The sequence below is a fragment of the Pygocentrus nattereri genome, chromosome 2 (genome assembly GCF_015220715.1).
Source record: "Pygocentrus nattereri isolate fPygNat1 chromosome 2, fPygNat1.pri, whole genome shotgun sequence".
NCBI lineage: Eukaryota > Metazoa > Chordata > Actinopteri > Characiformes > Serrasalmidae > Pygocentrus > Pygocentrus nattereri.
Genome location: NC_051212.1, coordinates 13400741 through 13417987, shown reverse-complemented (window position 1 = coordinate 13417987; position 17247 = coordinate 13400741). Strand labels below are relative to the sequence as shown.

The window sequence follows — 17247 nt, the reverse complement described above, 5'->3', positions numbered from 1 at the left end:
GCTAACGCAGGCTACCTTCAACTTTGCGTTAATTTGCAAACAATGAGCAATCGTAAAAACTCAGTGGGCCACATTTTCGTGTAACTAGATTCACAGTAATTTGAAAAGATAAGCTGTTCTTCAGAGGTCATTATTCAGAGGTCCTGAAATAATAAGAATAAGAATAAAAAATAAGAAGAAGAAATGGAAAAATAAGAAATACTGGCCAATCAGTGTGGAGCATTCAGTGACGTCAGGCAAAATGCTTGACATTCACCCGTCAAAGTTCAATTTGCATAAAACATGATAGAATATCTTTCCACACGGCGTTTACAGCACTGCTTCTCACGCTCCACAACCTCATTCTTCTTGTGACATTTTGTGTGCTTCCGAACGCCTTCGAGTGATTGAGGGAGCGATTACGCAAACACTCTCAGCTTCTGTCGAGGGAGCAGCCGTCAGATCTGCCCGAACTTTTGAAAGGGCCTGACAAACTTTTGCCGTCAGCCGTGCGTGAGCGATACCTGGTGGGCCGTTTTTAGGGCCAGTGTGTGACTCAGGGGTTCTGCTAGCAGTGGGCTGCGAGCCGGGGGGTCGCGCAGAGTTGAACATCATCTTCTCATCAGCAACACTCTTGCTCAGTGTAAATAATTGATCAGTCCATTTTTAAAATCTGACAGGTGGTAGTGGGGCTTTTTCAGCGGGGGAACTGAAAGCAGCGCTGCGAATGCCAGACTGATCAGATGAGGAGTTTTGTCTCCAGCGTTCGTTGAGGCTTTTGAGCTTTTCACGCTTTCTGGCATGTTTCGACGTTGTTAGGTTACAAGGTTAGGTTGCGAAAATACATTTTCCAGAGCTCATTCTGAAAAATCATACACAGAGTTTCGGAGCAGAACTGAGCCAGGAGACACAGAACATGACATGAAAGCATGAAAATACAGATCAGATAACAGAACGAGATTAACACGTGTAGCTGTCATGTGAATGTCTCTAGGTTACATCACTGGAGCAATCACTGACCAACACAATAGATATTTATTTATGCATTTAACCCATAAATGCCTGCATGTATGCCAATCATTCATAGAGACAGCAGGTTATTAGCAACCTGTCTCAAATTTTGTATCTGAAATGGTTAATTTACAGTAATTTTACAATTTCTTTTGTTCCATTCATCAAACATTATTTACAAGTGAGGGGCAGGTGGTAATTTTCATATAACTAATTGGTCACAGTCACTGGGGGGCAAGTAGGCTGGCCCTACTTCACCCCACCATCACTCAGCATGATGCTAATTAATGCAAGCATCTGTTAGCTGATCTATCAGAATTACCAGTTAGGCTTCTCCTCTAAGCATGTTTAGCTGTCCAGTGATGCTGTATTAGCGGCAATTTGAAAGGATGCCACTGCCCTTCACATGATTCTGAGGAGGCACATCCTAATCTTCAGCCTCCCAGCTTGGTAGCATGATGTGATAGCGGAGACCTATCTAGTAGGTGGAACCACAATTGAATTGTGATTAACAGTTAAATAATAAATAACTAATAACTATAAATTAAAAATAAATAAAAATAAATGTTATGACATTTTCATATGAAAGTACCGTACAGTACTGTGTAAAATTCAGACACCACCCTTCATTTATTTAATTCCGAGTCAAATCCGTCATGAAGTACAAGTTATTTCTTTTTCAGTGTTTGAAAAAAGCAAGAAAATGTACAGAAAACTACTCAGAAGCCTCAACAACTGCACATTTTACAGGATTTATTGTGTGCACTTGTTACCTTTAGTACAGCTTCCAATCTGTTCAGGAGACTTGAACTTCAGGTTTTTAAAGAAATCTGTAGGTAGATTTTTTTCAGTCTTAAAAGCTGGTTGTACTTTCTGTTTCTCACGCTCAACTCTAGCAAACCTAAGTACAAATTTAGACTCATCAGTCCATAAAATCTTATTCTGCATCCTAGATGTCCAGTGTGATGTTCTAGTTTCTTTTTTTGTCTAATTCCTTTTCTCAGTAAGAGCTTTTCATTAGGTCTCAAGCACATAGTATAGAACTGTAGAGCTTTATTGTCTCTCAAAGAAGAAATATGGAAAGAATGTTTTTTCCAACACTGACAAAAATATCTTGCTCTTAAGGGCTGTTATGAAACAAAAGAGTGGCCATTGTCTTTTGCATGTGTGTGTGTGTATATATATATATATATATAATCTAAAACTGATACATGAAATACATGTTTTTCTTTTTTCATTTTAAATTTTTTATCTTAAAAACTGAAACGGTGGGGAGAATAAGCTCATAGGTTTCTAGCAACCTGACCAATGCCTTTAAGGGTTAAGAGCCATAAGTATGTATTTAATCACTGTCTTTTATTCATGTAACAATTTCCACGTATTCATTTGACAATGGGACGATGAGGAGGCACAATATTATCCCCACATTAAAGAGCATAAGAACCTCATCATTACACTCATTTCACTTGCTTTGTCTCTGTATTTGCTGTAGTGCGCCAGCCTCACCTTGGTTTAACGTGGATGTGCTGTTGATATCTCCGGAGATGAAGGACGACTCAGACTGTTTCCTCACCGTGTCGTTCCACATCCTCCTGATGCGGCTCTGCGGCAAGACACACACGCACACACACACACACACACACACACACACACATACACACACACATCAGTGCACACACCCCATTAGCTAGCGCTGCACGCAGCATGTTAAATGCACATACTAATAATGTGACATGCAGTGGAAGGTAAAATCTATCATTACCATTATCATAACATCTCCAACTCAACACGCAACCCAACTACACACAAAGAATTACAAAAATTCATATTCATATTCATATTTATGGATGATATTCGGAGCATGGCGTTGCCTTATTAACATCTGTGGTAACGAGTAATTGCTAGAAGCGCTACTTTGGCAAAAAGCAATAACAATATTCGCTTTATAGTGTCATTACTGAGGATGAGAAGATATTAATAATGCACTGTAATGCGAAACATGCTGGGCTATATTCGGCAGAATCTGAGGTTTGACAGGAAACTTTTTTTTCACGTTGGGTTTTAAAATGATGGTGCTGCTAATTAACTGCAGTAAGAGAACTACAGCTGTGAAGTGGATTCACACCGATGACACTGATATTCCAACCATGACAAAGAGGCCCTGATTCCCTAAGAGTGCCATTCAGAGCAGTTCATTTAGCGTCTGCAGATAAAAAATAAATTCCACTTTTGCAATTGATTTACTGTTGCTGGCAACCCACTAACCACAATTATGTACATGATAGCAGCTGCACCCCATCTCATTTAAATAGCAGATTTCACTGTTTGTACTACGACATGCCAGTTGTGCAGACAAAATCAGATCTAATCTGGATGAGAAATTAAATTTAATCCAGAATTTGGGTTCACTGAATTGCATCCGTGAGAAGAGCTCTGGCATGAGCTGAAACTGTGAGTGCAAATAATGAAGAGCATAAATAAACAGTGTCTTCTGCAGACATTTGCAAAAAAAACCTTGGCTTGAAAGTTTTCCCAGATCCAAATTAAGCCTAACCCTAGAATAAAAAGGGTTTCCAATGGTGATTCACCATTGGCATTGCATGGATTAGTCCAAGACTGGGCCCAAAATCTCTCTCTTATATCAGAAATGAAGAATTTTCATGTGGCATAATGTCTGCTTGAACACATCTATCAATAGCCAGTATATGGATCTGTATTAATAAAACTGATGTACTTCACTCTGAATAGTATTTTGAGTATCACGTTACAATAACTGTTGACTAACACTAACTAATGCATTTGTTAAACACAAAATATTGACTTAATAATGGTCAGCTAGTAGTCAGTAAACAAGTAAAAAGACCATGAGTTAATGTGTTCACATTGCACTGAATAACTAATATTCATTTATTTGTTAACATTAAAACCATGAGATACTTTGTTAATATTGGTTAGCAAATATTATGTAAACAATTCCAATAATTCATGCTGGGCCTTGAATGCTGCATAGATGAATTAAGACTCGATGAACAGTAGCTTTAGTGACTTTCACAACACTTACACAGCTGCGGGTTGTAACTACTTTCATGTGCTCAAGTAAAATTTCTGGGCTTAATTTCATGCTGTCTTAATGGTTCAGCTCCTTTTCTGTGTGTACTGTTGATCACACCTCTCACTTTGGAGCTCCAGCATTTTATTTTAGACCAAAGGATCCATAAACGAGCTAGAACCGAACCCTAAACCACCTATACTGATGGATTCTGGGTGTTCTAAGAGGTTCCATTGCAGTTCTGTAAGTTGTATATGCTTGTACTTCTATAAGCTGCTTTTACTGCAGTCATTATTTCACTGCAGTGAGTAACTTGAGTACATTTAACTGAGGAGTTACAACCCACTTTGGCTTTAGTGTTATTACAGCCAATAAAGCTGCTTGTTGAATGCTAATTTATTTGTGTAGTATGTCAACAAAGACGTGAAAATAATATGCACTAATGCAATTAATGTGATTGTTATATGTGCTTAATATTAGCTGACCATTATTATTAGAATTACATGTGCAATTAACGTTAAAACACATTCGTTAATCTTTGTTAGTCAACAGTTAATGTGAAAACATTAATGACTGCACTTGTTACTTGTTCACATAACATTAGCTACGATTTATTCATGTAGTACTTCATGTTAATAATGCATTACTAAGCACCTGCTGTGAAGTGTTTTTTCTTTTTCACCTTATTTATTTTTTCTTAAGTGAGGATTCTGTACATCAGCTCCATGCAATAAGCTCTTTTTGATTATAAGTGTTTGTTCACCTCTGTGAGTGATAATATGCCAGGCAACCCTTTATTAAACCCTGCCCAAAGGTGCCTTTGCTGAAGTGCACAGTCATGTTATCTAAATAAATGTTATGCCTAAAGATGTTGATATTTGTCAAAACAGACATGACTGAAAGAAAAAGACTACAAATGTATGTATGTTGTAATTCTTTTTTAAGCCATAGCTATAGCCAGCAATAACAAAAGCATGCTGTCGATTTTAAATGACTTATCTCTCACTTATGGCTCAGTTAAGCAAGACGAGATATTCTGCAGAATGTACAGATTCTATACTCTCAGTCTATATTTTATTGTGATTTCAATTTGATGAAAAGTTACAGTTGTGCAGTGTTGGTTTTGCAGAATGAAATACATCCTTCATGTGTTTGTCATTTTTTTCCATCACAATAACCAGAAAGTGTACAATACAGCATGTAAACTGAATGCAAATTGTATTCATTATGTATAATTATGTAATTACATTTGAATAACAATGTAATGCAACTTGACAGCATACCAAAATGACTGTAATAACAGATAAATGATGACAATGTTATATGTGTCACCTGAGTAGCAGATGAGTATCGCGCGGTGGAGCGGGATGCGGAAGTTTTGCCTGTGCTGTGAGACCCCTCGGATGGTAGACCCCCGCAGCACTGGGATTGGCGGAAACACTTGCTGTACTCTTTCCGTACCTGCAGAGACAAACCGCACGTCAGTTCTTTGGAACACAATGGCCTTTTAGGAGAACAACTCATCTCACATGATTGCATTGTGTTCATTCGATGGGAAGCGCACTATTCTTTATGAGGACATTGCAGGATATTATAAACAAGGAGTTTACATTCGTGTGGGACAAGACGCAGCATTGTGGTTATGACAAGAGCTCATGATAATGGCCAGCGATACCGAGAGACTAGAGAATATGATTATTGTTCTGCTCTGATGTTTCTTTCGCTTTCTGACAACAGACAGAAAGCGAGTGTGGCGAAGGTTGTAGGCGATCACAGACATTTCTTGAACGCTTACCAGAGGGTGCTTCTTTCAGGGAGCCGTGCAATATCAGCCCAGCATCAAAAAACACTCATTTCACCCTCGAGAGGACACAGCTAATGGAGCAGACAGGCAAACACTTGTTTTGACACCATTGATGAATTGAAACATTAAACAGAGGAAAGGATAACACTGAGTAATGGTGACGTAAAGTTTCCCCCCAGGCGGATCTCGGCTAATTTATACATCACCGACGGCAACACGGCAGTCATTGTATTGTCAAGTTTCTTTTATTCATACTGCCTGGTAAATAATCTGGAAGTACATATCAAAGTTCAGCTTCACAGATAGCGCAAGAAATGCCTTTAAATGTGAAAACACACCCCACGCACCACTGACGTTAGCGCTTGATCATTATATTTAAGCGACTCTCTAATAGTCCCCAGAGGCTAATGTTATTTCCCCAATCAAGACAGCTAATCACCAGCCATAAGCTTGATTGCAACTTAATTTAATTAGACAAATAAACAATAAAGCCAGAAAACAGCACCCCGGACTGCGGTGATCATTTAGCTGCATTAGCAGACCCCCGTCCTAAATGTCTGCATGAAATGGGACCAAACTGAGTGGCACAAGTTTCACAAAGGAGTAGACTTTTAACTGGGGCCTGAATTTTTTTATCCGAACATGACAGCATCCTCCAAAATTGTGCCCACTCAACCACCACCTGAATTTAACTGGACATTCCTAAAGATAGTTCAATTAGTTCAAGTAGTGACAATGACAGTCATCATCAAATTGTTGGTAAATTACTTTAAATTCCTCTTTAACAAATTTTATTCATCACTTTTATTCATTGACGAAGGTGATGAGTCAGTGGCATCAATTTAGGAAATTTGGGAAAACTTTTAGGAAACATTCTGTATAAAGTGAGCTTTATTTTTTGCCCAGAATAACATTTTCAGGCTAAATTCACAAGTAAAAGTAAAAAAGCTTGTGTAAAATATTTAGGTTATTGCTGATCATTTATAGTTTAAATGAGGTCAAATATTTACACCTCCATTAAATGTATTTGAGGACTGCTTAAACCTGGGAGATAGAATTGTAAAATCTGAATGTGAAATTTAAACCTGACCCAAGCCTGGATTAATATTCAAGAAAGAAAAAGTGAACCGGTTCAGACGAGACATAGACAGTGTGGTCCTATTTGTTTTGGACAGACATTTGAAGCTCTGGAAAGTGGTGAGTGTGTCTTTACCTTTTTCTGCAGCAGGCAGTGGAAGATAAAGATGAACAGCCCTTGCAGGGTGTTGAAGATGGCAAAGAGGTAGGCCATCATAGACGACTCGTTCAGGAAGAACAACCCAAATGACCACGTCAGACCGAGAAGACACAGCAGGGCGAACGCACCCAGCACCCAGGACCTGAGAAAGAGCCGGAGACATCTATTACATGAACATGGTTTGCAGCAACATACTAAAGCACAGGCAGATTTATTGAGAGTCTACAGGAAAATAACACCACACATGAATATATGTGATGGTGCTGTTTGTAATGGGAATAATGTCTTCATAACATTTGGGCAAAATGGGGCTCAGTGTGTGCTTTTAGCAAAGGTTTAACACCAAAGATGACAATGAGACGAACATGAATACCAAACCAAAGGATAAGCAAATTAGTCATTTTATGTTCATTTCTTTGCAGGTATTTGTTCTTACTTAATTGAAAAGTGACGACAAGAAAATGTACATTTCTAAAGAGGCAATGTGTCCATAATCTTGGACAGATGGAGTAAAACTGCATAATGCAATTGATTATCAACGTTTCCTACAATTACGACAGTTATTACTACGTATTAACATAAAAAAGGAACAACTCTGGAATAAATATGGAATAAATGATAGAAGTTGCCTGCTAAGATGACAAGACATCCTTAAAATGCTGATAAAGTAAGAATGTAAATTTCAATGATTCATTACATTTTGCATAATTACCACATTTATTACTATGTAAGAACATATTACAAAAAAAAAGAACCTTGCAGTAAATAATAGGTGAAAAAACAATATTGCTAAACCTTTGAGACAAAGAGCAAAGCTCAATGATTACTACGCTTACTACATTTATGACTATGACAATGGTTTATTACATTTACCACAATTACCACATTTATTACTATGTAAGAACATGTTATAAAATAAGAACTCTGGAATAAATGAGAGAAGAAGCTGACAGCTAAGAAGGTGAGATGTCCTTAACATCTTGACAGGGAGAGTAAACGTGTGGGATGTAAATCTTTATGATTTATTCTATTTTTGGTAATTAATATATTTATTACTATGTAAGAAGATGTTATAAAAACAATGAGTCTGATATAAACACGAGAAGAAAACAATTTGCCTGGATAACAGAATGAATGCAGGAATGAAGCTCTATTGCCATAAACTGGCAGCACAAAAAACAAGCAGTTCTGCAGCAATCATGCTTCAGTCTGTGTTTTATTAGCACAATAGCTAAATGCCCTGAGAAGATCCATAAATAACACAGACACAAATCCACTCGGAACCCAGGCTGAGAAATTTGATAAGAATGCCCAGAGAGCATTTCTAGATGACAGAATTTCACTCCGCTCTGGCTGGGTTTTGAGAGAGTCTGCATGCTGCACTTTTTCTCCCTCTCTCTCCAGAGATTCCCGGAACTCTTCACATGGATCGAATGACACATTTGCTAGACAGGACGGATGGTGGCCTGCTACAGCTACATGACATGGGAAGGGTTTTCATTTGAGTCCGTCTCCTGTTACTCGGTGCACAGTTATGACTGCGTGTCCTATAAAACGTCTCTGTTTTAACGGGAGCCGTAATGCAGTGACGGTTCTAAAATATGTTCACGCTTTTCAAGGACAGTGTTTACAAGAGGCTGCGACACCACTCGTGTGACGCTAAAACGAGCGAACAACTTAACCGCTCTGTGCAAAGGTTAATGGTTTTCCTAATTATAGCCGTAAAGTCAAATTAGCAGCTCTGCTAACATTTGGCTTGAATGCAACCTTTAGCCCGTCCTCAGCCTTTGACCCGGAATGCTGCCTTGCGTACTTTTGACATAAATTACACATCCATTTCCATAAAACTAATTTGAGTTAATATAAAGTAATTGTCACGTTGTAATTATTACAATTGTGGACATTTGGCATAAAGCGTGACCATACGGAACGTCGCATGCAAAAGCAATTAAGATGGCAATCAAAGTGCAGTGGAACAAAATGGAAAATGGTGTGGAATAAAAAAGGGGGCCTAAATGTATCTCGGAACAAATAAGAAGGGTGACTAGTTAGGTGCACAAAAGAAAGAACAGCACAAACGTAAAAGAAGCAAACTCACCTGATGCTTTCCAAGCGGCTGGAGTCGGGCTTCACCGAGGTGGAGTGTTTCACCATCTTGTACATGGTCACAACCAGGAAGACCAGATTGAGCTGTCAAAACATTCAGAGCACGGTGAGCGGACCACACAGCTTTGCCTTTAATTTCCTGGAATCCCCACATTTGCATTCAATCACTGGTATGACATGTTTATCGAAGGCAACAGACACATTTCATATTCCAAAGACTGATGCTTTTACACAAGGGTGTTTTCTCAGGCAAGCCGCGGAAAAGAGACGGAGGTCAAAGCGGCAACGGGTCCCACCTGGGATTTGAACTCACAGCCCTATGATTACTGCACTATTAGTTCAGCCGTTGGACCACGGTGCTCTAAAAATGGTTTATGTTGGCCGTGGCGTGTTACGTTCTAAAATGAAACGCTTTCAATAACTCATTCCGCAGAGAGCGACTGCTAACGTCGCCATGTCAAAGCGCTGCAATGGATCACATCTGTTGGAAACTCCCAAGAACTTAGTCATGTTTCTCGACTGGGGAAGACAAGAGCCTCTCTTTCTACACAAGCAACGATCAAATATCCTAACAGTATCCTGCATTTGAAATATTCACAAACTCTTAATGTGATTAATGGAACGGGGGTCCAAGTCTTAAATCCCGATCCCATCCATGATACCATTTTATTATACGTAATGGGATCCAATGCATACGCCTTAAAGTAAACCCTTTTCTCCAGCCAATAGTGAGAAAGATCACACAAATTATCATCCACAGCCTGAAGTGCTACCAGTTGGTCTTGATTTGAGGTTCAGGAGCTGTTTTGAGACGTACTGCCTCGCGGACACCTTCCCAGACTGTAAGTCATGAACACGGGCCGTGGAGAAGCCTGCTCGCTGCCAAGAGCTTGTGTTTTTCTTCGCCGCCCGAAACATGGGAACGTACAGTAAATCCTAGTGAGGCGGAACAGGGCTACTGGGACACGGCTCTAAAACAACAGCGCCAATTAAAAAACAAATAACTTCAACGGAACGGCCAAACTGATCGCTAGATTGTGCGATAGCTGTTGAAATGCACATGAGGGCCAGGGAAAAAAAACTGACCACTATTTCAACTGTTCAGGAAAAATCTAACATTTACATGAGAACAAGACGTTTCTGGAAGAGAATAATAGACTGAGGACAGAATGAAACGGGAGATTTGTCACTTTGGCTCAATTTCTGAATTTTTTCAGCAGGACTCAAATACAGTTTTCTATGTTTTGGGGAGCCTTTTACTCGTTTTTATTCATTTTGAAAATGTATTCATACATTTTTGGTAACACTATTTTAATGTCTGCTTATTAATAGTTAATTAACTCACAGTGACTGAACATGTAGTGGTGAATGCCAGTAAATGAATCACAGATGCCTGAATAATGTATTTTTACAGTAACAACACAACTGAGAACAAGAAGGTTTTTTATATTTAATTACAGTATTTCACTTAATTTTGCAATAAAGACTGGGAGTTAATGTCTATTTTTAAACAGGTCATAGTCATATTGTTTACACATATTTATTAAGGGTAAGGTAATGCTTATAAAGAATAAATAAGTTCCACTTTAGTTATCTAATATAAATAATGTTTATAATTTGTATTGTTAATTGCTTGTTAATAGTTTGGTGATCATTAAAAAGCAGATCTATCTTTTACATGATCAGTTTATGTTATCAGACCACAATTATTTGCTGACATGATTGCACAGTATATGAATGTGGTCAGGTTTCAAGCCTGTAGGATGTGTAGATTTCAATAAAAATGGGTCTCAGTTTATTTGGATAGTCTACTATAGTCCTGACAGATTATCTTCAGATGTTCACATTATAAACAAACTATCTGTTGAAATTCAGTTGGTTCTGAGATTAGGGTTAGGACCTGGACCAGGATTAGGGCTAGGAGAAGGGTGAGGACTGGGGTTAGGATTTGGGTTAAAGAAAATTTTAGTAGATTAAATATTTAGTTGAATGTAATTTAAAAGTTCTTTACCTACAAAACATCCAAAGTGTACCATCATAATAAAGTGATACCAAAATTGATGCAGGATAAAGGGAAAAGTTCAAAATAAACATCTTAAAAATCAACAACAGTAGCTTCTCTCTGCCGGCCCTCTTAGTGGCTACTCCCCTGGCAGAACAGGCATTGACTTGAATATTTCTGATATTGGATATTCAGATATATTCAAACAAAATATTTTTTATTTATATTAAATAACTGCATTACTGGATCTGTCTGTGAAAAAGTGGTGCTAGTGAGCAATGAGAGGTAAAAGAAAGAGAAGTAGAGAAGCCCCTGCTGTGAAAACAACAGCGCTGTCAAAGCCAAGCTGGAATTCCATTTTATGATTCAGATGCTAAGAGAAAACCAGCCAACATGCAACAGTGCCCTAAAACTCAACTAGGGATCCACTTCAGTCAAAGCCATTGCCTGTACACTATTACATATCACTGCCGTTGGAACAAAACCTCGTCTCTCCATTTTTCAGTTTTTGACATAATGTAAAAATACCTTTTGCCTTTCACCCTGTTTGAACATTTCATGATGAATGGGCCAAAAGAAATGGTCCATTGGAAATATGTTGGGTTCCATTGACTTCCATTCAGAGTAAAGTAAGTTTGTTCCTTTTCCTTTAAAGTTCTCATTTTGGAGAAACGAGGTTTTGTTCTGAAAACAGTGACATACAAAGTAACTCTGAAAGAGGCTGAGGATGGAGTGAAAGTAAAGATCTGTCACTCTGGCTCTCAGCCAACTGCATTCTGCCCTGAAAAAGGTCCTTCCATAACACTGGAGGATCAATATCCTGATCTAAATGTTATTAAAAGGCTCGCTCTTCATAATCTGCCACCCATCTAATTCTCAGTGGGGCCCAGAAATAAATGGAAAAACCTTCCCTAACACAGCGGCCGTTTTCCTGCCAGAAGAAGAAGTACTCCATAAGTAAAACATTGAGCCTGGATGGGGGGGTTATCGGAAATAATATCACAGCGGCCGAAAGTTATGAAAGCAGCCCGGCCGCGGAGCAATCTGGAGCTGATCTGCAACATCAATACCCCTCTGCCTTTCTGGAACAGGCACAAAGCAAAACACAGGCCCAGTAAATGGAGTCTGAAGCAAACAAGTCAAGTCTGCTTGAAAGGCCGCATGAAAAAACACAACTATTTCAGTACCAGCTTTTTTTTCTTAGAACGCTTGTCCGTCAGCTTTTGGAAATGAGATTGATTCATGTGTTTTTGGCCCGCCGATAAAAAACAATCCAAAAAAACAAATCTTCGTTTGGTAAAATGTGCAACACACATTGACATGCAAACAATATGAGCGTAACCATGTCTGTAGTTGTTAACATGGTATATTTTCACTGGCTTACGCTCAGAAAGAGAAAACATACAGAGTGAAGCAGGAGTTGTTAATTAAAATCGTATCAATTCCATGCACAACAAAGAACACAAAAACTCATCTGGACCTCCGGGAAAAAAAAGCCCCGGTGTGGGTGAAGAGAATAGTGAGTCAATGGTCTTTGAAAAGAAAACAGAAAAGAAACCAAATGGATTCTTTGCTTCATCGATCAGCAACATGGGTTCAACCTAACCACCTCTCCAACAAGACACGGAGCAGAGAGAGCCAGAGAGAGAGAAAGAGAGAGAGAGAGAGAGAGAGAGAGAGATACGGGGAGATACGGGGACAGAGAGAGATACAGGGAAATGAGGAGAGAGAGAGAGAGAGAGAGAGAGATAGATGGGGAAATGCGGAGAGAGAGAGAGAGAGAGAGAGAGAGAGATACACAGAGATACAGAGAGAGAGAAATATGGGGAGATATGGGGAGAGACAGAGAGAGCGAGAGAGAGACACGCAGAGATACAGGGAGATACGGAAAGAGAGAGAGAGAGAGAGAGAGAGAGAGAGCGATACAGAGATACAAGGAGATACAGAGAGAATAAGAGAGGGAGTGAGACAGAGGGAGTGAGGGAGCGGGGGAAAAGGGAAAAGGGAGAGGGACAGTAACAAAACGTGTGAAAAAATGCATGGGAGAAAGAAAGAAAGAAATAAAGAAAAAAGAAAGGAACATAAAGATACTCTAAAAAGGATGATAAAGAAAGGTCTGCGAGAGAGAAAGAAAGAGACAGAGAGAAAGAGAGGGGAGAGATCGACAGCAACAAGGGGAGACAGAGAGATACAGAGAGAAAAAGAGAAGGAGTGAGGGAGAGGGGGAAGGATGGAGGGAGATTAACCAAAACCGTGAAAAGATGCATGAAAGAAAGAAAGAAAGTAAGAAAGAAAGAAAGAAAAAAAGAAAGAAAGAGAGAAGGAAGGTAGTTCAATAGAGAGAAAGATAGTGGTAGAGAGAGATGGCAAGTAGGGAGAGAGGAGGTAGAATTAGAGAGAGGTAGAGAGAGGTATAGACAGAACAGTAGAGAGAGAGAGAGAGAGAGAGAGAGAGAGAGAGAGAGATGTAGAGGCAGAGTCAGAGAGAACAGTGGAGAGAGAGAGAGAGAGAGAGAGAGAGATGTAGAGGCAGAGTCAGAGAGAGAGAGAGCTTTTAGATCAGAGATTGCAGTGCTGTTGAGTTTAGTCTGAGCCACCGGGGCCAGTGTGGGAGCAGAGGCTGGAAATGCACTTAACACAGCTGGAGTGATGACACAGATCTGATGAGACAGCCAGGCTGGACTAGGCACGACACACACACACACACCACACACACATATACACACCCCTCCCTCCTCTTCTCTCCCCCGAATCACCCCTCACCTGCCAAAAATAGAACCCCCACCAAACAGTACAGTAACATCAAAAACAGTCTGGGGCAAAAAAAAACGGCTGGGCAGAGAGGACATTCAAAGTGAGCCAGCAGAGTGTTCTGGCAGAGCGTTTCTCCTCTGTGTGAGCGCAGAGGTTAGTGTGAAATCCATTTCTATAAATGCAGCTTTCTGTGAATAGTACTGCATATATGAAATGAATATATGTAACAGCACGCATGAATAGATATTACATTTGCCGTCATATGATCAGGCCTCCTATTGTTTCTACTCGTCAGTGTTAACAGCAGCTAAGAATTATGTTTACACTGTTGAGCAATGTAGAAAGGACTGTATATTTGCTCTGTGTTATTGTTTACTCTCCTGTAGTTGCTGTGATATGGTTTACAGTACAGTGTATAGCTGACATTCTGTTGTATCTGTACATATTAACTGCTTTTCATAAAAATCCGTCATAAATTTCTCATCTCTGACTAGATCTGAATGCAGCTGCTGGGGTCCTTACTGACCAGGAAGACGAACAAGTATTTCCCCAAGACACACACACACACACACACACACACACACACACACACACACACACTCACCGGCCACTTTATTAGATACACCTGTTCAGTTGCTTGTTAACACAAATAGCTAATCAGCCAATTACACGGCCGCAACTCAATGCATTTATGCATGTAGAGGTGGTCAAGACAACTTGCTGAAGTGCAGACCGAGCATCAGTGTGTGTAAACTTTATGATGACTGGACCAACAGAAATGACCCAAAATTCCTTTGAATTGGTTCCATTGACTTATATTTAACATACAGTGTGTTTCTTCCTTCATACCTCATTTTATATATATTCTATATCTTTCTTGTGCTTTATTTTTTGAGGTCTACTTATAATGTTTGTACAGGTTTATGTACCAAAAAACAGACAAAATGTATTAATAATAGTTCATAATAATAGTTATTAATAATTAATACTAGTTTTCCACTCTCTGTTTATCCCTTAGATGCCCTCTGTTTAGAAAAGAATAAGCTGTTTTTGTTACTGTGCCTTTAAAAGTAAAACATGTAAATATTCTCTGATTTTAGTTTGTCGTGCATTGTACTGTATTCAAAAAACACTCCTTATAACTTCAGCTTGAATGGGTGAGGCTAAACTTCTGCAGCCTGAATCTGTGGATACCTGTAAAAGTGTTCAAGCTGGTGTATTGTTGCAGTAAAGCAGCTTTGTTTTCAGAGATGTGCTGCATAGACAGGAGAGTGAACAGTATGTTTTGAAATGGTCACAGTGTTTATATACCGCATCAAACCTTTTCGCTATATATGGGAACTTTAAAGCTCTACATGGTTTGGCACCTCACTATAATTCAGGCCTCCTGTGGCTTTACATCTCTTACATCCTCTAAGCAGTTTCTTTTAAATATTCCACAGTGGAGACAGAGGTCTTAAATATTCCATGGCCTATTGAGATTGAGGCCTTCTCTGTTTTGGCCCCTACAGTGTGGAACAGTTTGCCCCTTTCTATCAGGTCCTCCTCTACGCTCAATATTTTAAATTCAGCTTGAAATTCTTCTTGGCTTCCGTCTAAGGTCTGTGTTGTCTCAAATAAAATGATGTGTTGTCTGATTTGTGCAGACCTCTTTTTGATTCTTTTATTCATTTGTATTTTTTATTTTTGCGCTGCTTTAGCTGCTGATTATTATGTTCTTTGCATTTTATATAAGTCACTGAACTCATTTGGACTAATGCTTGTTTTGAAACGTGTTTCATAAATAAACTTGACATGACATGACTCATGATAAATGTAGCACCATGTTTTTGCCCGTTCCTCATTTAACACATGACTGTGATGAGAACTGATAATTAAATATAACCTGACTTATACATATATAATATACCTATTTACATCCTTATCCAGAGCGACTTAAAAAAGTTAACTGCTATATCTGAGTGCATATGTGCATTGGTACGTTTGTCTGTGCGTGGGTTGCAGGTGTTTATGTGCATGAGTTAGTCAGAAATCCTCTGAAATCCAGCTACATGGTTCATTTTTAACAGATGAATCAATACCATGAACCATGAACACTGAAAGAACCCTTTGCATGGCTGAAAAGGTTCTTCAGACTGATGAAGAATGTGCTATGGATGGTTCTATACAGAACCTTTCTGTGATAACCTTGTATTATTACAAGCTTGACGTAACGACAGAAGAATGCTTTTTGGTGCTTTATAGAAAAAATATATATTATTTGGGGAAATTACACAGATCAGTGATGATGTGGCCTGTCAAATCATGCACAAATTACATTATCAGGGCTCCTCTGGGAGAACTAACCCAGCTCGAGTAGGGCTTAAGACCCAGCATTTGAGTTGTTAAAATATCCCTGCAGACCTCATGAAAAACTAGAATCAATTCTGCTGAAAAGAACAGAAAAGTACTAAAGCTAAAGATGCCTTTCAAAAATATATGAATAAAATATGACGTTATGTTTAGTTGTATTTTTCTGTTAAATATACCTTTTCTTTTATTCAGTGAAAAATTAATAACTTCTAATTAATGGTTGTTTTGCCTGGAAAATTAAATAAATAATAGGCAGTCTCTGACCTACGTGCAGTGCTGTATAATTGTGTGTGTGTGTGTGTGTGTGTGTGTGTGTGTGTGTGTGTGTGTGTGTCAGAAATGTGCTCAGTCTCAGACGGCGAGTTCACACAATAGTGTCAGTCTCAGCTCCTGTCGTTGAGCTGCAGAGTCTCTCTGCTAATGGTCGCGTATCTCTCCTTTTACCTTTACACCCCTCCTCCTCCCCCCAATTTCTCTCTCTTATGGGATAGAGTGACATTCAGGCATGAGTCAGAGAAACGGCCAGTCTCTCCCCCCCCTCTCTCTCTCTCTCTCTCTCCCTCTCTCTCTCTCTCTCTCTCTCTAGCTTGTTGTGTTGCCCCTGCTGCAGTCTACGGGGACATGAAGTCTTCTTTGAACTCCCTCTGAATCATCATACAGCCATAGGAGACTTTCATAAAGGGACATGGCATTCACAGCATACATCGCTACCCAAAGAATCTTCTGATATGAGCACAGAAGGGGAAATACTCAATGTTTTTCACATTTTCCTGCTCAGATGTATTAGTTTAACCCATTAAGCCTACATTAAAAACTGGCATAAAGTTGGACGAACCTGATGATATATCATCAGATGAGTGATATGCTCTGATTTATCACCAACTTTTAAGAATTCTCAGGTGTCATGTAATTCTGAACGCAATTATAAACATGAAAATGTAGGTCTTTCACGG

The 17247-nt window shown here is 39.2% G+C and overlaps 1 protein-coding gene across 8 annotated transcripts in view; it reads right to left on the bottom strand.

The window, feature by feature from the left end:
- Positions 1–17247, bottom strand: part of LOC108436868 (adhesion G protein-coupled receptor L2-like) — a 172879-nt gene that overhangs the window by 17611 nt on the left and 138021 nt on the right. For all 8 annotated transcript variants that reach the window (XM_037547743.1, XM_037530822.1, XM_037547748.1 and 5 more), the window contains 4 exons: positions 9179–9270; positions 7057–7222; positions 5372–5500; positions 2497–2593 (listed from right to left, as the gene is read on the bottom strand). In XM_037547743.1, the coding sequence (XP_037403640.1) occupies positions 2497–2593; positions 5372–5500; positions 7057–7222; positions 9179–9270 (484 nt within the window). The remainder of the gene's footprint in view (positions 1–2496; positions 2594–5371; positions 5501–7056; positions 7223–9178; positions 9271–17247) is intronic.